This window comes from Sapajus apella, unplaced genomic scaffold, assembly GCF_009761245.1.
Source record: "Sapajus apella isolate SASKATOON/1434 unplaced genomic scaffold, GSC_monkey_1.0 scaffold89, whole genome shotgun sequence".
Taxonomy (NCBI): Eukaryota; Metazoa; Chordata; class Mammalia; order Primates; family Cebidae; genus Sapajus; species Sapajus apella.
In genome coordinates this window covers 411519-431590 of record NW_022437029.1, presented here as the reverse complement: position 1 = coordinate 431590, position 20072 = coordinate 411519, and the positions used below count along the sequence as shown (strand labels likewise).

Sequence of the window (20072 nt, the reverse complement as noted above, 5' to 3'; positions counted from 1 at the left end):
CACTGCACGACCGGTCACTCCCAGATCTACGTCCCCACACTGTTCTCTTGCTTGAGCTTCCATTTGGATTCTCAGTTGCTTTTGAGCCACCTGACTTGATGGCTAGCAACGGCCTCAGACACAACTATCTGGTGCTTACTGTGTTCCTCCCAAACTATCCTCAGCAGATCTGTGTCCCTCCCCAGGGACCTGGCATCCTCCCACTGTCGCCAGGCTTAGCCTTGGCTCTCTTGGGGTGCTCTTCCCTGACTCATGCCCTTATCACTTCCTCACAGTTCTCTTCTCCTCCATGCATCCTTCCATTTTTGCCCGATGGTTCTTTCCCCCAAGCAGACAGCTCCAGGTTCCTTGACCCTTGGCTCCTGCTCAGAATCTTTCAGCAATCCCCTATTTGCTACAGAAGAGTTCAGCCCCTTTTCAGCACAGCCCCTGTGACTGGGCTGCCTTGCTGCCCCCTCCCCACACGCTGAAGGACCACTGCTCCACTCTACCCTGGGCTAGGCAATGCTGGCTGCCCACCAACATCCAGTTCCTTCTTCTTCCTTAATGACAGAATCCCAATTTTTAGCTGCTCTTCCCAATAAAGACTGCATTTCTTAGTTTCCCTTGCAGCTAGCTGTGGCCATGTGACAAGGTTCTGGACAATAAGCTATAAATGAAAGCATTACATAGGCCCTCCAGTAAATCAGCTTAATTGCAAGCTGGCTTAGCTTAGAGGAGTGCCCATTTGGATCTTTCTCTTCCCTGATGCTTGGACCTCTGATGTACTGGCTGGAGCTCCAGCAGCCCTTTTGGTCCATGAAGTGACCTTGAGGCCAGTGCTAGAATGATGGAACTGAAGAGTGGAGAAAGCCTGGGTCTCCTATGACTGCAGAGGTGTCATGACTAGCTGGACTGCCTATCTTCAGCTTATTTTATGTGAAAAAGAAATGAACACACCTTGCTCAAGCCACTGTTCTTTTGGACATTCTCTTACATGCAAGCGGTCATAATCCTACTTGATACAACCGTACAGCACGGTGCATGTCTCCATTCCTATGCTTTTGCATGTGCATTCCTTCTGCGTGAAATGCCTTTCTTGCCTTTCTTGGCTGTTGAAATCCTATTTATCTTTCAGGGCTCAATTTTAATAATGCTTCTTCCATAAAACCTTCTCCCATTCCCTGGGCATAACAACCCACGACACCCCTGGTTTTCCCAGCCCTCTTGTAGCACTTGACTCTTCCCTCACACACAGGCGGGAGCAGCCACGCCAGGCCTAGAAGTTGTGCCTCCCTTCCAGCTCACCTCTCTGACAGGCTCCCCATTCATGCCCAGTGGGCGCTCCCGTGCTGGAGGGGGCAGGACCCGGAGGGACGAAGGCCATGGAGGGGCCCGGCAGAATCAGGACCCAGGAGGACCGGAACAGGACCGAAGTGATAGCCCAGACCTATTAATAACTCTGGGCTGGTACTGTGCTACAGGCTAGCCTCCCTCTCCTCCCTCCCACCCCCAAGGCCCCGTGGGGGCTGCAGCTATTGACCCAGAGGGCTTAGTGGACCACCAGAGTTGTTGGGTGCTCGTGGGCAGGCCGGCTTGGTGGCTGAGGGCGGCGCCCAGGACACAGGTGCGGCCCTGGCGTAGCCTTTGTGGCCCATTCCCTCGAGGGCATCAGGCCCGCGGTCAGTTCCGCTGCCGGCCACTGGGCGGCAGTGCTGGCCAAGCCCTCCGGCCTCCAGAGCTGGTCTTCCCAGGCGGAGTGGATGTTCCCTACCTCACCAGCTCCGCCAGAATGATATTGTTAGGGCTGGAAGGGCTTAGCTAACATGCCACGAAGATGAGGATTTACACATGATTTGAGGGTCCGACTGGAAAGATGTTTTCGTACGTCTACATACCTGTGTAACCACCACCCGATCAAGGTGCAGGACATTTCCAGCTTCCCTGCCGGTTACTAACTCCCAAAGGGAGGCTTGTCCTGCTTCGAACACCACGGATGGGTTTTGCATGAACTTCTATGAATGGCAGCACGCGGTATTCTTTGCGTCTTTCCTCTTATCAGCCTCACGGGTGTGAAGTTTATCCACGTCGTTGCAGGCAGCAGTAATTTGTTTTCATTGCCACAGCATTCCATGGCGTGCATCTGTGGCAGTTTAGGATCTGCTGATGCGTGTGGGAAGTTGGGCCGGGAGCAGCCTCTGAGACAGAGATCAGGGACAGGTCTGCTTAGGCGGCAGCCCCGTGGAGTCGCAGGCCTGGACTGGGTGTGGGTGGGACAGCGGCCTCTGCCTCTGGGGAATGGACCCTGCATTCCCCGGGATCTGAGCAGTGCAGTCCCCCCGACAGCGGACATTCGCTTGTTTCCAGGCTGGGGCTGTTGCGCAGAGCGCTGCTCTGGGCCAGCACACCTGGTTCACGTGCGTGGCGTGGCTGGGCCGTGAGGCTGGCGGACTGGTGCCTTGTGCAAAAGCTCCCAAAACACTGCCCTGTGTGGCCCCTCCACGCCCTGGCCTACCGCCCACAGCGCCCGCGGCCCTGATGTTCTGGGGCTGGTTTCTAGGCAGGGCAGCCCCTGCCCTCTGATTTCCGCCCGGCAGGGAACCGATGAGGGCAGGCAAGTGTCATAGGTAGGCGTCCCAGGGCCTTAATGGCAAGGCCTACGAGGGACCGGGCTGCCTGACAGTGCCCCAGGTTGGGCTGGGCTCCCGGTCCCGCTGGGCCGCAGGCTGGCGTGGGCGCGGGGCAGCCGTGGCTTCTTTGCCTGCCCGGCTCTTCCCGGAGCGCGGCCGGCATCTTGAGAGATAACCTGCTTGAAGGCGTGTGTAGTGATGGGGCTCTGGGCAAGCGAGGCCGCCTGCCACGGAGGGGTCCCGGTGAGGCGACCGTCACCCTGGGAGGCGGGTGTGTGGGAGCTGCGGTGTTGTGAGACTCGGCGCCGCTGACCTCCCTTTGGGGCGCCACTTCGGGCTTTGGGGGCTCCCAGGCCCTCGACGCCTCCTGCAGTACTGACCGCCGCCAGTAGGGGCTGCCGCAGTCCCGGCCCGGCGGAGGCCGCCGCGCGCCCCAGGGCCCAGGCCCGCCCCTCTCCGAGCAAAGGTTTGCCGCCGCCAGGGCTGGCGGCACTGGAGGGTAGGGGAGGGGAGGAGAGCGCAGGGGAAGTGGGGAAAAGGAGTAGTAGGGGAGGAGAGGGTAGTAGGGCGGGAGGGGGTAGTAAGGGCCCAGAACAGCAAGGCTGCGGGAGCTGTGGGCGGTCGGCCAGGGCGCCGAGGGGCCACACAGGGCGGGGGGAGGGGGTGGTAGCTGAGGAGGGGGTGGCAAGGGCAGGGGGTAGTAGGGGGGGAGGCGGTGGTGGGGGGGAGGGGGTAGTAGGTGTCGGCAGGCAGTTGGGCCTATCTACAAAGCTCCTGCTCTGCATCCGCACAGTCCAGTGGGGGAGACGTTCCTAATAGGGGGGCTGCTCCTAAGGGACCGAGTTCCCGCGGCGAGGGCCTTGGAAGCGGGCAAGGCACACGGTCACCGGCCACAATGCCTGGGCCAAATCCAGGCTTGTCATGTCCTGCCTGCTGAGCTGACCAAGCCACTTAACTATCGTGTGCCTCAGTTTCCCCACTTATATAATGGAAATGATTACAATAAACAGAACCTTTTTGAGGAGCTGCCATGAGGACTATCAGGTAAGTTCTGGACTTAGAATGGTGGCATTTGGGCCAGGCACAGCAGTTCACACCTGTAATCCCAGCACTTTGTGAGGTCGAGGCGGGTGGATCACAAGGTCAAGAGATCAAGACTATCCTGGCCAACATGGTGTGTCTCTACTAAAAATACAAAAATTAGCTGGGCTCGGTGGCTTGCTGCCAGTAGTCCCAGCTACTCGGGAGACTGAGGCAGGAGAATCGCTTGAACCCAGGAGGAGGAGGTTGCAGTGAGCCAAGGTCACGCCACTGCATTCCAGCCTGGGCAACTCTCCAGCCTGGGCGACAGAGCGAGACTCTGTCTCAAAAAAAAAAAAAAAAAAAAAAAAGAATGGTAGCATTCTGCAGGGGAGGAAAAGTAGAATCTTCCTCACCTGTGGCTGGGTTCATAGCTGGGACCCCCATAACAAAAGACAGGTCAGCAAGAGAAAAGCACACAAATTTATTTCATGCAAATTTTACATGGCACGGGACCTTCAGAAATGAAGACCCAAAGAAATGGGAACATCTGTATTTTTATGTGTTGGTTTCATGAAGAGTGGGCATCATGGAGAAGTGATTGGCTAAAGGGGGAAGGGTTAATAAACCGAGGAGAGTTGGCCAGCCCTGTTCAGATTCTCTTCTGTCCCCGAATCCTCAGCGGTAAGGATAGGCCTCATGGCCTCATGGCCTACTTCAGGGAATTTGGGCGAAGGGAAGGTGAGAGAGGTTTTCCTGCTTCTGCTGTTGTCTTAAGTGCCAAAGTGCCATATTTTGGGGTGGCATGCGCTGAACCCTGGCAGTTTGTTCAATAAACAAACATGGAGTATGTGGCAGGCATGCCTGTCCCTTGGATGTGAGGCCTTAGGCAGGCTTTAGCTCCTCAGAATGACCTGCCTTCCCCCCAGCTGCCCCTGGCCCAAGGTCCCGCTGATGGGACTACACCATCCCAGCCTGCTGGCTTTGGGCGGCCTGAGGGCCACAGCTTGCCGGGTAACTTTTTAGACAGTCTGAGGCTCAGACTTAACTTCTCTGATAAGATGCCAAACATACCTCTCTTAAGAGAATGTGGTTTATCAACAAGGTGCGCCGCTCCAGCGCTCTGGGGAACCACCCAAGGCAGCCCACACTAATGTGGAGCACACACATGGCACTAGCCATCCCTTAGCTGAGTCCAGAGCAGTCACTGACTGTGGCCTTGATCTGGGGTCTTGGGAAGGGCTTAGCCCATAGGTTGAGGGTTAGGGCACTCACAAGGCTCCAAACCCACCAGGCGCTTGCCACCTAAAGTGGGGTCCACTTGGCCAGGTGCGGTGGCTCACACCTGGGGTCCCAGCACTTGGGGATGCTGAGATGGGAGGATTGCTTGAGGCCAGGAGATTGAAACCAGCCTGGGCCACATAGCTAGACCCTGTCTTTACAAAACCAAAAATATTAGGCGGGCATGTTGGAGTGTACCTGTGGTCCCAGCTACTCAGGAGGCTGAGGTGGAAGGATTGCTTGAGCCTGGGAGTTTGAGGTTGTAGTGGGCCATGATCATACGACTGCACTCTAGCCTGAGTGACAGCGAGACCCTGTCTCAAAAAAAAAAAAGTTGAGTCCACATATCCCAGGTAGGGCCCCAGGCTTTCTGAGTCAATGCGTTTTAACATGATCCCCAGGAGATTTGAAAGCACATTGTGACGTGAGTGAGAAACACTAGGTTAGAGTAAGCCACCTTCCCTCCAGCCTCAGTTTCCCTAACAAAAATAAAAATGGAGGGGCCAGAATACCTTTGCCTTCTTTCCAGTGCTAACACATTGGGAGCTAGACATTTGGTGTGACAGTCTGTGGGCCTATTTGCATTTTGTAGTGGTTCTGGGGAAGTGGAATTCCAGCTCTAGTAAGGCTGGAGGGACCATCAGTTCCTCTCCTCTTCTGTCTGCTTTATCCCTCCTCTCTGTTGGAGGGGCACAACTTCGCAGGCCCTGGGATGCAGCAAATGCAATTCAGTTGCTTCAGCAACATAGATTACTCAGTCTTCTGTGTGCCAGGGTCTCTGCAGCAGTGAATCTCCACCCTGGCTGCACATCAGAATCATCTGGGTTGCTTTGTAAACTCCACATACCTGGGTTCCACCCCAGGCCAGTGGAACCAGAGCCTTTGGGGGCGGGGCTGGGCTTAGGTATTTATTAACATCCTCGGACCATTACAATGCACAGCCAGCTTGACATTGGTCAGAAGTGAGAGAGACGGCTACCGTAAAAAATTCCCAGGCATGTCCCCAGTCCCTGTTTCCTTCTTTTAGGCTGGCCAGCTACAGCAGGTCTGGCTGCAAGTCAGGAGAAATCATCGGGAAATCCCCTGGATATAGTAACTCATGACAGCACCATCGAATTAATCATCAACCTTGTAACGTGATCTCTGGCCATAAAAAGCAGACCTGCTGAATCTTTGGAAACCTGTCCACTGGCCTTCTCTAGGCAGTTCCTTCTAGACTTGGGGACCTGTGCCCGAGGACCTTGGACTGATGGGTGCCCAGCTCTGCTTCGAGGCCAGTAAGTAGACCTCCTGTGAGGCCAGAGCTTGGTCTCTGGACCGGGGGTACAGGTAGTGCAGGGCGCTCTGTGTCACTGCTGGAGTAGAGGTGTGGTCAGCGTAAAGTTTAGGGGGCTGGTGGGGTCCCAGTTCTGCCAAGTTGAGCTGTGGGCTTCAGTTTCCACATCTGCAGTCTAGGACAACGCCTGTTGGCCTATAGGGATCTTTATCAAATCAAATGCACAAATCAAAAGAATGATAGGCACAAAGGTTCTCTGAGAGCCTCACCTGAAGCCACAGGTGTCCCTTACTGGAAGGGCCATGTGCGGATGGGAGATGGAGGACCTGGTCTTTGAGCACCAGCAACTGGAATTGTGCATCTCTAGACCTGCCCTCCCAGGTAAAAAGCTGGAAGCCTGGGCTCAGGGCCCTCAGTCCCCTGGTGGGCACCACAGGCTCACAGACCAGCAGCTAGATGTGCCCAGAGCCACTAATGCTGTCACAGTAACTGTGTTTGGCAGGGAAATGACGGGCCTTAAAGGAGGTGGCGTGGGAGTGCGAATCCCCCACTTTCTGGCTGCAAAAACATGGATGACTAGCACAGCCTTCGCAAGCTCTGAGGACTTTCCCCAAGGTGGAATGAGGCGGAAAAGAGGCTGCAAAGTGCTTAGGGGTGCCTGGCACTCCAAAATGCTTGATGCCTGGAGGAGTGGTGAGGATGGAGATCCCTAAATGCTCTTGCTGAGCAAGTGGGTGCCCATGCCCCACTCAAATTCCAAGAGCTTAGAGAATCTGGAATGTTGTGGAGTAGAGATACCCCAAAGGCCCTGTTTTGCCGGCAGGCAGTCCACCCCTCAGCAATGGGGACCCCAGGGCAGGTGGAGTAATTGGAGAGATCCCCCATGGGCAGGGCACTCTGCTTCTCTGAGCTCAGGGTCCTGCCTGAAAATGGAACCCATAGAAAGAGCAACCGCCTCTGAGTGTGAGGGTGCTTGGGCACTGGGGTGATCTGAGCCGTGTGCTAGCCCAGCTGCTGGGGAGAGGCCTGCTTGGAGAGCCACACATGGCCCATGCCCACCTCCACCACTCCCCACCCTGGGAGTAGGGTGTCCCAGGCTGCCCGGGTCAAAGGGTGGGAGGACCCCTGCAGGCCTCATGGAAGGAGTCAGGCGGAGTGGAGGTGTCGATCACATCTGTCAGGCCACCCAGATCCTGCTCCAGACCCAGGCACAGAGCCCTGCCTGAAGTAGGTAGACTTGGTCCCTGCAGGCTCTTGCCAGGCTGGTGGGGTGAGAGTGGGTTTCAACCCCACTTAGCCTTGGTGGTGCACATTGAATAGCCAAGGTGACCATATAGACAGACCAAGAGTCTTCCTAGACAAGAGGCTGTGCCCTAAGGGACCTTTCACTCCCCTGCCAGGTGGGGGTGGAGTGGAGGGGAAGGGGGCTGATGGAGGTAGGAGGCGGAGCCTGAGTGAGCAGTACAGAGGAGACTGCTCAGGTGCTCTGGCCTCTAGTGACCTACTCAGCCACCCCGTCCTCTCAGCACCTACCAACCCCGGTGACATGAGGACTTAGCTCCACACAGGGCTGCTGCGAAGGCTTCCGAGGCAGGGAGCGGGAAGCTTTGCAAACTGTCAAATTCTCCTTCAAGGCAAGGCCTGCTTCTCACGGGCTCCCAGGGCCTCTTGTACCCTCAAGGCCATTCTGGGGGAGTTCCCATCCTCCCTGGACTGCCTCCAGTTAGCCAGTTCCCTACTCCCTCCAGGAAGTGGATGGACCAGTGAGGTCACCTCCTATCCTCCACCCCTCCCTGCCCCCAGAGCCAGTCCTGCATAGAGCCAGCCTATGTCCCAGGCACCTGCCTAGAGGGTGGGGTGGAAACTCCATCCCCAACCACGACGGGCTCATCTCTGCTGGTTCCATCGAGGCCCATGGTGCAGAGCACGACAGGGCTCCAGCTCCCCTGACCCAACGGGTGCCCCTTTCCCTGTAGGGGCTGCATGGGTGAGACTGGGAGAACTCATGGACGCTAGTTCTGCCCCTGATTGCTGTGGGGCGGGGCTGGCAACTTGCCCACCATCTGCCTCTCAGGATGGCAGCAGGATTGGGTGTGGTAGTTCGTGGAGAGGTCTCGGATGCCAGCCACCATCTCTGGCATGGCCCCTTGTCCAGGGCCATTGCTTGGGTCTCTTGCCAAGCCTACTCCAGGGCTTCTCTCCAGTTCCCATCTGAGGGATGGGCCGTGACTCAGCTGAAGGGCTGGCCTCTGCCCTCCTAGATTGTGGCAGGTTATGCCAAGAGCCCCTGCCTGCCCTGGCACCCCAGCCCCATGCCTGGCCAGGCAGGCAGTGAACAGGACTCCAGACAGGTGTCCCAGGATGCCTGGTCTTGCTGGAAATGCACATCACTGCCGTTTGTGGGTGAGGAGGCTGTGCACCGGAGGGCAGTAACCTGCCTGGGCCAGCAGCAGGGCAGGTCTGGAATGGGGGTGTCAGCCATGGCCCAGCTGGTGCCTCACTGCCCTCCATGGAGCAGCCTCAACCATGGGTACAAGGACAGGTTCACTGATGTCAGGGCCCCCAGCCTGGCTTCAGCTCTCCATGGGTGCTGCTCCAGGACTTCTTGCCTAGGTGCAGCCTTGAGGCACCAGAACTGGGCAGGCCTGCCGGGATGGGAGGGGGCGGGGGAGGATGAGTGCATCACAGGAAGGCATGGGTGGGGCGCGGGCGAGGGGTGGATGTGGATACACTGGGCTCTGTGAGAGTCCCAAGGCCACAGTGAGAGCTGGTCCCTAATCCTGGGGAAAGGTCACTTCAGGTAGGCTTACCTTTGGCCTGTGGAAGTCAGAGACAGAGTCACTCACCACAAAGGTGTCCTGGTGCCTGATCAGATGGAGCCTCCTGGCCCTGGGCTCCGATAGAAGGTGTAAACCTGTATGTGGTCAGAGTGCCTGCCTTGCCAGGGGAGTATGACCTGATCTGGGAGGGGAGTGGCCTTGCTCCTGTAGGTTGGGGTCTAGCTCAAATTCTAATTGATTTCACCTTTTAATTTTCAACAGCAAGCAGCCAGCCAGCCTCCTTCCCCCAGCCCAGAAAGAGCAAGGCCAGGAAGGGAGGGGCAGGGCCAGCTAAGGCAGTTGTGGGGTAGGAAGCCCTGCCAGCTTCCTGCAGGCTGAGTGGAGAGGAAGGGCTGCTCAGTGAGGTGATTTCCCCGTCTGACCACCAGGCAGAGTCCTGTATGTGGGAAGTCCCCTGGTTTCAGAGCCCATGCCAGAGCCGGGCTGGACCCCACCTAGGATTCTGAGGGGCTAGCCTGGGACTCCCTCTTGAGCCTGCATCCACACCCTGGGGGGAGCAGCCAGACCCCTTTCTCTCCCAGGACAAGGACGACTCCATTACTGGGGGCCATGGCCTTCACAGGTGATGCAGTTCTCCATGGGAAAGCCAGAGAGACAAACAGAGAAGGAACAGCGGATGGTCTCCCAGGGCGGACCACAGTCAGCAAATCAGTCTGTCTCCTCTTCCGTTATTTTTAGGTGCATGTAGAATAAATGTATGGGCTGGGCACAGTGGCTCATACCTGTAATCCTAGCGCTTTGGGAGGCAGAGGCAGGAGGATCACTTGAGGCCAAGAATTCAAGAGCAGCGGGGGCATCACAGCAAGAACTCATCTCTGAAACAAAAACAAAAACCCCAAAAATGTGTATAACAAACGCATAGATATGTATGCCTGACTAACCCTCATCTTTCTGTTGAACAATGATAACCATTACTAGATTGGTCGCAGGCAGATCACAAATAGGCATCAGTTCCTATAGTTTTCACAATATCCCTACAGGAACGAGAGAGGTGGAAATTGTCCCTAGGGGAAGGTCAAAGTGGTTCCGAGGTGTGGGGGACTCTGAGATACTGGGGGCTCCCTGGGGAGCTGGTGGGTCTAGACCCAGTCAGCACTGACACTCTCCATCCCCAACCCACAGACGCCAAGTCTCCCCGAGACGCACTTCGCTTCCATGCCGAGGCCAAAGGCACACAAGTGCGTCTGGACACGAGTGGCTGCACCGCACACAGGCGAGCCACGTTCCATGATGGCATCGTGTTCAGCCAGCGGCCGGTGCGCCTAGGCGAGCGCGTGTCGCTGCGCGTGCTGCGGGAGGAGCATGGCTGGTGCGGCGGCCTCCGCGTGGGCTTCACGCGCCTGGACCCCGCGTGCGTTTCCGCGCCCAGCCTGCCACCCTTCATGTGCCCGGACCTGGAGAAGCAGACCCCGACTTGGGCAGCCATGCTGCCCGAGGGCTGCGCACTTGCGGGGGACGTGGTCCGCTTCTGGGTGGACCGCCGCGGCCGCCTCTTCGCCAAGGTCAACGCCGGCTGCCGGCTCCTACTGCGCGAGGGTGTGCCAGTGGGCGCCCCGCTCTGGGCCGTGATGGACGTGTACGGGACCACCAAGGCCATCGAGCTGCTGGGTGAGGCGACCGTGGGGACCCTGTAGGGGAGGTGGGGAGATGGGAGCTCCAGTGGCACCCCACACCAATCTAGAGCCACAGGAAGAAGGTTCACATTCAGCCCCTGTCCAGTGTTAGCTGTGAAGTTGGGCACTGGAGACATCAGATAGACAAGGCCCAGTCGTAGGGAGGGCAGTCTTGTCCCTAAGAATGATGAGTAGATAGGACCAGCACTCCTACCATCTGTTAACCCAAACATCTGCTAAAATGTCCACCTCCTTTTACAAAGAAAGAAACATTTGGGCTGGGCTTTGCAGTCTAAATAGGAGTTCACTAGAGACAAGGGTGGCAAGCAAAGGGAACACACAGGTGGGGCTAGAGGTGTGCATGGAGAGTGCCTGCAGGGAGAAAGCTGAGTTTCTCAGTCAGTGGGTGGGGAAAGGAGAGCCATCCCTCTAGCCACCCCATAGGCAAGTAGATTTCAGGGAAGCACAGGGAGACAATACCCATAACAAGAAATATTGGCATTCCTGGGCTCGGTGGTGGTCCACTCCCTCCCTCCTGCAAGCAGATTTGCTAAAATCGTTTATTTGCCACAGCTGCCAGCACCTCACACCTGGAGCACCCGATTTGCTGGGTCTGGAGTGGGACCCCAGAACCTGTGTTTGTCCAGGCTCTTGGGGGATGGTGATGCCCATCTGGGTTGGGAATGTGGCTTGGCCAAGGGTCTCCATTCAGGCAGCAGCTGGAGGGCAAAGAAGAAGGGCCTGGAGGACGGGTGGCTCAGGAGGAAGAATCTGCAGCCCCACGGATTCTCAGATTCTCAGCTGGGTTAAGCTGGGGAAGGGATGACCAGGACAGGGTCTTAAAATTTGGGGATAGGGGCTCAGCATTGTAACCCAGGAAAGAAGGGAGACTGGACACTTTGCTGTGGGGCCAGGAGCGGGATGGGGCACCTGGAGTTGCAGTCCTGGACATAAGTGTCTCTCTCTGCCTCAGATCCCACAGACAGCTGGCTCCCGACAGCCATGCTGTGGGACCTCAGCAGCAAGACAGTGCCTGAGCCAGAAGGTGAGTGCCTTCCCAAGCACCAAGGACTCCCCAGGAATCCAGCACCTGGAGTAGGGAGGGAAGCCCCATGCCCTGGTTGTTCATTCAAGTCTGTCATAGGCTTTGGGCCAAAAGATTTGGCTCTGCCTACTGGAAAGCTAAAAGCAACCTGGCAGCTCTACCTGCAAGAGCATTGGCCCATTCTGTGAGTTATAAGAGCACATTCATGAACAGACAGTGTTATTTTGTTCTTGTTTTAAAAAGTCATCCACATTCATTGTAAATGCTTTGCCAATGGAAATAAAGATGAAAGGATAGGTGGGGTGCAGTGGCTCCTATACTTTGGGAGGCTGAGGCAGGAAGATGGCTTGAGCCCAGGAGTTTGAGACCAGCCTGGACAACATGGCAAAACTCTGTCTCTATAAAAAGTACAAAAATTAGCTGGGTACAGTCATGCATGCCTGTGTTCCCAGCTACTTGGGAGGCTGAGGTGGAAGGATCACTTCAGCCCAGCTGGTTGAGGCTGCAGCAAGCTGTGATCACTCCAGCCTGGGTGACAGAGTGAGACTGTCTGTAAAAAATAAAAAAAGATTAAAGAATAAAGAGGAAAGTAAAAAAAAAGAAATCACCCATTACCTCTTGGGTGGATTTCTTCCCAGTATTTTTGGTCATTGATATAGACATGTGTATACATGGGGACTTGTCTGTGCTCTGTTTTCCTTTTCTCTAATTGGAATTTGATTTTATACACACACACGCGTGCATACACACACACACACACACATTATGGCTTTCTTCCCCTTTTTTTTCACTTGATTACACGGTAAGCATTTTCTTACTAGGTGATATTCTTCAAAATACAGCTGCATTTCTCTGTCATTCTCTGTGGTCACATTGTAAGTGGTTTGCCCACCCCTTCCCCCACGTGCCCTGACCTGTGTTGTCTTCTCTCCCAGCCATACCAGGAGAGGAGTGTGCCATCTGCTTCTGTCACGCTGCCAACACCTGCCTTGTGCCCTGTGGCCACACACACTTCTGCAGCTACTGTGCCTGGCGGGTCTTCAGGGATACGGCCAAGTGCCCTGTGTGCCGCTGGCAGATAGAGGCGGTAGCCCCTGCATGGGGTTCTCCTGCTCTGAGGACTGAGGAGGGCTCATGAGAGAAGGAGGCTTCCCGATGTGAGTGGCTGCCTGGGACTAGATCTGAGTCCAGCCCCTGCAGAGGGAGGAGGTGCAGCCCTGCCTTCTTTCTGGGGAAGAGTCAGAAGGGCTGATCAGCAACAGGTGTGTCAGAGAGAGAACATCAGAGAGAGGGCTGCTCCCTCCACCTGTTTCCCAACAGGATTGCAAGGAAAAACCCCTCTTTCTGTCCACGCCAGAACTATCCTTCTGATGGGGTGCTTTGTTTAGAGATGGGGTGGCCCAATCCTGTGCTTTACAGTGGAGGGAGTTCAGGTATCTGTTGTGTCTGGTGAAGCCCTGTACCTCCTGGGGTATTGAAGAACTGGACTTGAAGCAGGAGGTATCTGCATGGAATGTGTAAACTTCCACATGGAAGCTGCATTGCCTCCCACAAGTCCCCAGTAGGGTGGATGTGTAGTTGCCTGCCCTGCCTACCTTTCAGGGTTGTCGTGAGGTCTCAGTGAGACCATGCATCTGAAGATGATTTAAAACATGAAAGTGTATTGTTGTCACTGTGGTAATTTCCGAGATATCAAAATAAAGTTTGCCTTTCCTAAATGATTTTGCAGTGACTATGTCCCCTTGCTTGCAGTCTGGGAGTGGGATAGGAGTGTGGGCTGCTCAGGCTGATGCAGCATTTGGGGACACGCCGTTCTTTCTTCCCCACACTGGGCTTGTAGGTGGCCTGGGTGGGGCTCTGGGCACTCAGGACCATGGTTCGAGCACATGAAGGGGGTGGTCTTATAATCCCAATCCTCAAGTCCCAACCACCCTTTCCCTTGTCACCCTTAATTTTGGGGCACTGTCTGGAGGCTCTGGCCCCTGACTGGAGGCAGGAGTTGACCTGGGATCCCACCTCAGAAGGTGTCTGGCAGGGGTAAGCTGTGCCTGTAACTTTGCTCTTGTTCCCTTCTCTGTGGCCAGTGGGGAGGCAACTCCTAGAGAAGAGGGGTATATGAAGGGGATCTGAACCTATTGTGCTCAAAATTGAAAGTGCAGGCACCTCCACAGACTGCCTTTCTGCCCACCACGTAGACAAACAGGGGGTCAGGAGGCTGGATTTGATGACACCTGAGTACTTTTCACTCTGGAGTAAGATCCCCTCACTATCATTCACAAATGCTCTGACTTGGGGCATGTGAGTTGACCTCTGTGAGCCTCAGTTTCATCATCTGTAAAATGGATAATTTTCTTGTTGGTAAGTTGTGAGGAACATGAATATTCAACTTGTAACTTGGAAGAAAGACTAAAAAATGGCAGCACCCTTTCCCTGGAAAAGGCATCTGCCAGGGGTGGGTCCCAAGAATGTACTGGATCCGTTGTCAAGGACCTCATGTGAGACCTGGCAGCCCATTGACTTTTACCAAGGGGTTCCAATCACCCCAATACTTTGAAATGACTCTGTGGGTCCTAAAGCAAGTTTTTTCATCCTTTAAGTGTCTTCTCTTTCCCTTCTGTGCCCAGATAGCTTCAGTGTGAGGGCAGTACTTTAATCCCAATTCCAGTGAACACTACCTTATTAGGTAACATCTAGCAAGACTGATTTTAGAAAAGATCTCTAACCAGAGGTGGGCCTTCTGGAATGGAGGAGTAAGGACCTCTGTAAACCCATTCTTCCGTAAAACAACAAAAATACTGGCAAATTACCAAAATCAACTTTTTCAGAGCTCTAGAAATTAACCAGAGGCTACTGATAATCTGAAGGATGCTTATCCGAGATGAGCTCCTGTGCTTTGGCAAGAACAGCGGGATTTGTGGTGCTAGCTTTTCCCATCCCTCTGCCTCCAGCTCCACAGTAGCCTTGAAAACCAGCAGCCTTGAAGCCTCTCAGGGTGGATCGACAGACTGAGTTGGGAGTTCCTCAGAAAGCTCCATCCCTACACTATTGTCACGATCTGACCTACATCTTCATTCTCTGGAAAAGTTTCATTTACAGGGCGTGTCATTCTTTAACCCTACTTGGGACCCTCTTCATGAGAAATCCCTATCCCTGGGACATTTGCCAAACATAATCAGTTTCAACTGTTTTACATCACAGTTGCCTAAGTCTGTGACCCTAGTTGAGGCAAACAAGAGGCTGGCCAGAGATTTAAAAGGAAGATCTGTGAAATGAGATGTCTGCAGAGAACTTTGAAAGTTATGATATACTCCAGGGGATCTACAAGGCTGTCCACATGCTCAGGAAAGACCTAAGAGGGCTCCAATTTCTCACTTTGGCTGACCTTGAGGCCCTGTACAAGTAGGAAGTGAAGGGTAAGACTGAGTTAGAAGCTGCCTGAGCACTGAAGGTGTGCCTGAACCCACAAACAGAGCTCCTTGTCAGCAGGTTTACTAGCTCAAGGCATTTAAGGAAATCTCTGTCCAATCATTAGCTGACCACTAAGCTAACTGAAAAGAGACTTCAGGGAATATAGACTTTACAGAATTAGTCCAGGAAAGTGAGAAAAAAACAAAAACAAAAAACAACAGCAACAACAACAACAACAACAAAATCCCCACAGAAACAGCAGCAACAAACTGGCAATGACAATAAGCCCTGGAGGGGTGAGTGTCTGATTTTTAGGGTTTCCAAATTATATTATATTACCTAAAAAGCTCTAGTATTTTTAAGAAAAATTATGAGATCTGCAAAGAAATAGGAAAGTATGGCCTATACACAGGAAAAAAAAAAATCAGTCACTAGAAACTGTCCCTGAGAGAGCCTTATACTGGATTTTCTAGACAAAACCTTTAAGCTAGCTATTATGAATATGTTCCGTGAGCTAAAAGAAGCCATGTCTAAAAATTATTATTATTATTATTATTTTTTTTTTGAGACAGAGTTTCACTCATGTTACCCAGGCTGGAGTGCAATGGCGCGATCTCGGCTCACCACAACCTCCGCCTCCTGGGTTCAGGCAATTCTCCTGCCTCAGCCTCCTGAGTAGCTGGGATTACAGGCACGCGCCACCATGCCCAGCTAATGTTTTGCATTTTTAGTAGAGACGGGGTTTCACCATGTTGACCAGGATGGTCTCGATCTCTTGACCTCGTGATCCACCCGCCTCGGCCTCCCAAAGTGCTGGGATTACAGGCTTGAGCCACCGCGCCCGGCCCTAAAAATTATTTTTAAGTGTGTCAATAATGTCTCACCAAATACAGAATATCAATATATCAGAAAGATGAAAAGTTATTTAAAAACCAACCATATAGAAAATCTGGAGTTAGAAAGTACAATACTTGAAGTAAAAAATTCACTAGAGGGGTCCAATAGCAGATTTAGGCTGGCAGGAGAAAGGATCAATGAACTTGAAGACAGGTTAATAGAGATAATTATGATTTAATCTGAGGTATAGAAGGAAAAAAGAATGAACAAAGCCCTAGAGACCTATGGGACACTGTCAAATGCACCAACATATATGTAAAGGGAGTACCAGAAGGAGAAGAGGGAGATAAAGGAGAAGAAAGAAATTACAGATATAAAGTCCAAAGAGTCTTTAAATTTTCTAGAAGGATATATGTATTATATTATACAAATATAATATATTATTATATTAGTAGAGACGGAGTTTCACCTTGTTGGCCTAGCTGGTCTCAAACTCTTGACTTCACGTAATTCACCCACCTTGACCTCACAAAGTGCTGGAATTACAGGCGTGAGCCACTGCACCTGGCCAATTTTCTGAAAATATTAATCTATACATCCAAGAAGCTCAATGAATTCCAAGTTAGATTACTTAAAAGGTTGTTCTCACTCTAATGTGTTACTCTACCTCCACCCTAAGAAGAATAAACTGAAAGAGATCCACACTGAGATATATCATAGTCCAATTGTCAAAAACCAAAGACAATGAGATCTTTAAAGCAGTGAGGAAAAATCACTTAATTGCATACAAGTTATCCTCAATAACAACTGACTTCTCATCAGAAATCATGGGGACCAGAAGTCAGTGAAATGATATAAGTACTGGAGGAAAAGGACTGTGAACCAAAAATTCTGTATCCAGCAAAACTGTCCTTCAAAAGTAAAGAAGAAATTAAGATATTCCCAGATAAACAAACATAGAGAATTAATTGCTAGTACGTGTGCTCTACAAGAAACGCAGGATTCCTTAAGATTGAAGTGAAAGGAATGATCTCTAACATTTCTCTAATTTTATAGATAGGAAAACTGAGGGGCAGGTAAAAGGAATCATCTTATAAATGATGGGCTAACATTCTCATTATAACTACACTGAGCTATCATTTCTTCATTCATCAAATTAATTCCAAGAACAATGAAATATCTGACTCTAGGAGGTATCCTAGTATGATCACAGACTTGTCTATGTCCTTGGGAGCAACATTGGGGAATAAATAATTGTATTCAATGTAGTAAGTGTTAGGATAGTCTATACTAAGAGCTTTTCAACTTCCATTTCAAGATGGTAGACTGAGCACATGTAGTTGTTTCCTTTTATTCCAATTCTCTATAAATTGCTCAGAATGATTTAAACAAACATATTTCTTCCCTATAAAACAATATAGGGAACACCTAGTGAACAAACCACAATAAAAGATGGAAAACAGGTGAGATTAGATTAAATATGGAAACCATGCTGGGGAGAGGACTGCCATAAAAGGTGAGAGCAGCTCTAGGAATGCTTCAAACTCAGAACTGTGAACTGGGAGCAGGAGGTGGTCCATGACCTACTGACCATGACTGGTTGAGGCTCACAGAATGGACAGCCATAAATGTTCACCTTAGGTCACACAGTGAGTCACAGAGGTATCTTCCCATGGGCAGGAGCAGTAAAAGATGAACACCTGGGTGTGAGGCAAGACAAAGCCCCAGGGACTAACAGCTCCCAAGGATAACAGGAAGCTTCCAAATCTGGAAGGCTAACCGTTGGCTCATCCTTCCAGCAGCACATCCTGTCCCTTCTTCATTCCACTTTACACAAGTGCACCAAGTCATGGCTGCATGCCCTACCCCTTTCTGCAAGCAGGCCACTTAGGCTAACAAGGAATTTCAGATCCAAAGGTGAACTCAGAGCCAAGAAAAGCCAAATATTTGAAAAAAGGGAATATCATGGGGGAAGTGACTGACAAAAAAAGTTTATACCTGAAAAAATAGGGTTAATAAAGCATACAAACTTGGGCTTTAGGATAACTATAATCAGATACAAAAGGATATTGCAATGAAAAATCTAGATACCTTTGGAATTAGAAGCTTGATCATTAAAATAAAAATAACTTTATTTGATAGAGGGAGTAGCAGAAAGTAAGTAGCTGAAAAATGTATTAACAATTTGGAATCAACCAGAATGCATTCCAAAATTAACAAGAGATGAAATATATAAAAAAGAGGATTAAGAGAATAGGTGAAGTTCAAATAACCAACCAATAGGAATTCCAGAAGAAGAAAATAGAGAAAATGGAAAAAAGAGAATATTCAAAGAAAGATTAGAGCTAGGCATGGTGGCTTGTGCCTATAATCCCAGCAATTTGGGAGACCAAGGCGGTAGGGATCACTTGTGCCAGGAGTTCAAGACCAGCCTGGCCAACATATAAATCACCCATCTTTACCAAAAATAAAAATAAAGAGAAGAATTTCTCAGAATTGAAGAAAGACACCGCTTTTCAGATTGAAAAAGCCCACCAGTTGCCAAGCAGAATAAGTGAAAAAAAGACTTTCATTATGACATACACTGGTGACATTTCAGAGCACAAGGGATAAACAGAAAATTCAAGAAGAAAAAAACATCCAAAACAGATCACACGCAAAAGAATTAGAATCACATTATCAACAGGCTCTTTCTCAGCAATTCTAGATACAGAACGACAGTGGAACAATACCTTCAAAGTTCAGGGGGATTTTCTTTAACTGAAGCATATTTACTATAATAATATGCACATATCTTTTTTTTTCTTTTTGAGACAGGGTCTTACTCTGTCGTCCAGACTGGAGTGCAGTGGCATGATCATGGCGCACTGCAACCTCTACCTCCCTGGCCTCAGGCGATCCTCCCACCTCAGCCTCCAGAGTAAGCTGGGACTACAGGCACATGCTGCCACATCTGACTAATTTTTAAATATTTAGTAGAGATGGGATCTTGCTATGTTGCTCAGGCTGGTCTTGAACTCCTGGGCTCAAGTAAACCACTTGTGTTGGCTTCCCAAAGTGCCAAAATTATACAGGCATGAGCCACTGTGTTTGGCCTATGCACAGATCTAAGTCTCAATTTTGATGAGGAAATAATTTTGAAGTCTAATATTCTACAGGTAGCGATTCTGTCATTCAAATGTTAAAGTAAAATGAAGAAATATTCGGATATAAAAAGACTCAAAGTTTACCATTTAACAGATACTTTATATACAAATTATTAAAGGAATCACTTCAGAAAAAAAGAAAAAAACAAGAAAAATTAGTATGATTGTAAGCATTAAAAGCAAAAAAAATGAATCTAAATAAATGTTAATCGTAAAAAATTAATATTGAAATGAAAACCACAGATGATATCAACATGGGTGGAGTGGCGGGAATAAAAAGCATGATAAGGCTCTTTTCTCATCAGGAAGAGGGTTTTTAAAATTTTTTAAATTTTTTTGAGACAGAGCCTTGCTCTTGTTGCCCAGGCTGGAGTACAATGGAGCACTCTTGGCTCACTGTACCCTCTGCCTCCTGGGTTTAAGTGATTCTCCTGCCTCAGCCTACCAAGTAGCTAGTGTTATAGGTGGCCACCACCACGTCAAGCTAATTTTTGTATTTTTAGTAGAGACAAAGTTTCATCATGTTGGCCAGGCTGGTCTCAAACTCCTGACCTCAGGTGATTCACCCACCTCGGACTCTCAAAATGCTGGGATTACAGGTGTGAGCTACCATGCCTGGCCTGGAAGAGGTTATTTTTAACAATAGAAGTGAAAGAAAAAAATAAGTTTAATTTGTATGGTGAAGAACATACAAACAAAATGTAGAACTACAAATAGAATATATAAATTCTGAATCATGTGAAAAATAATAGAACTACAATTCCCACAGTCCAACAAAAGTCAGGAAAGAGGATAAAAGCGTTTTTTTCAATTTTAAAATTTTTATTTATTCATTCATTTATTTTTCCTCTCTAAGCAACCAGTAGATAAACGGATTTAAAAAAATGTACATAGTCTAACCCTGTCATCTAGGCTGGCACAACCATAGCTCACTGCAGTCTCAAATTCCTGGGCTCAAGCTATCCTCCTGCCTCAGCCTCCCAAGTAGCTGGTACTC

The 20072-nt window shown here is 50.8% G+C and overlaps 1 protein-coding gene and 1 long non-coding RNA gene across 2 annotated transcripts in view; both read left to right on the top strand.

Annotated features, from left to right (window-relative positions):
- The window catches only part of LOC116534725, a 162867-nt gene that overhangs the window by 106279 nt on the left and 36516 nt on the right, over window positions 1-20072 (top strand). Inside the window, exon 2 of the long non-coding RNA XR_004261848.1 lies at window positions 2594-2597. This is a non-coding gene — a long non-coding RNA (uncharacterized LOC116534725). The remainder of the gene's footprint in view (window positions 1-2593; window positions 2598-20072) is intronic.
- On the top strand, window positions 5918-13405 carry NEURL3 (neuralized E3 ubiquitin protein ligase 3). Its single transcript, XM_032255305.1, has 4 exons — window positions 5918-6187; window positions 10149-10634; window positions 11613-11684; window positions 12620-13405. The coding sequence occupies exons 1-4, from the start codon at window positions 6160-6162 to the stop codon at window positions 12820-12822; spliced, it is 789 nt and encodes a 262-aa protein (XP_032111196.1). The 5' UTR covers window positions 5918-6159; the 3' UTR covers window positions 12823-13405.

Bases quoted from the DNA above. Each gene is read 5' to 3' on its own strand.
- NEURL3 (XM_032255305.1), top strand. From the start codon at position 6,160: ATGGGTGCCCAGCTCTGCTTCGAGGCCA. The intron at 6,188-10,148 runs GTAAGTAGACCT...CCCAACCCACAG, and splicing joins CCAGCTCTGCTTCGAGGCCA to ACGCCAAGTCTCCCCGAGAC. The intron at 11,685-12,619 runs GTGAGTGCCTTC...CTTCTCTCCCAG, and splicing joins GACAGTGCCTGAGCCAGAAG to CCATACCAGGAGAGGAGTGT.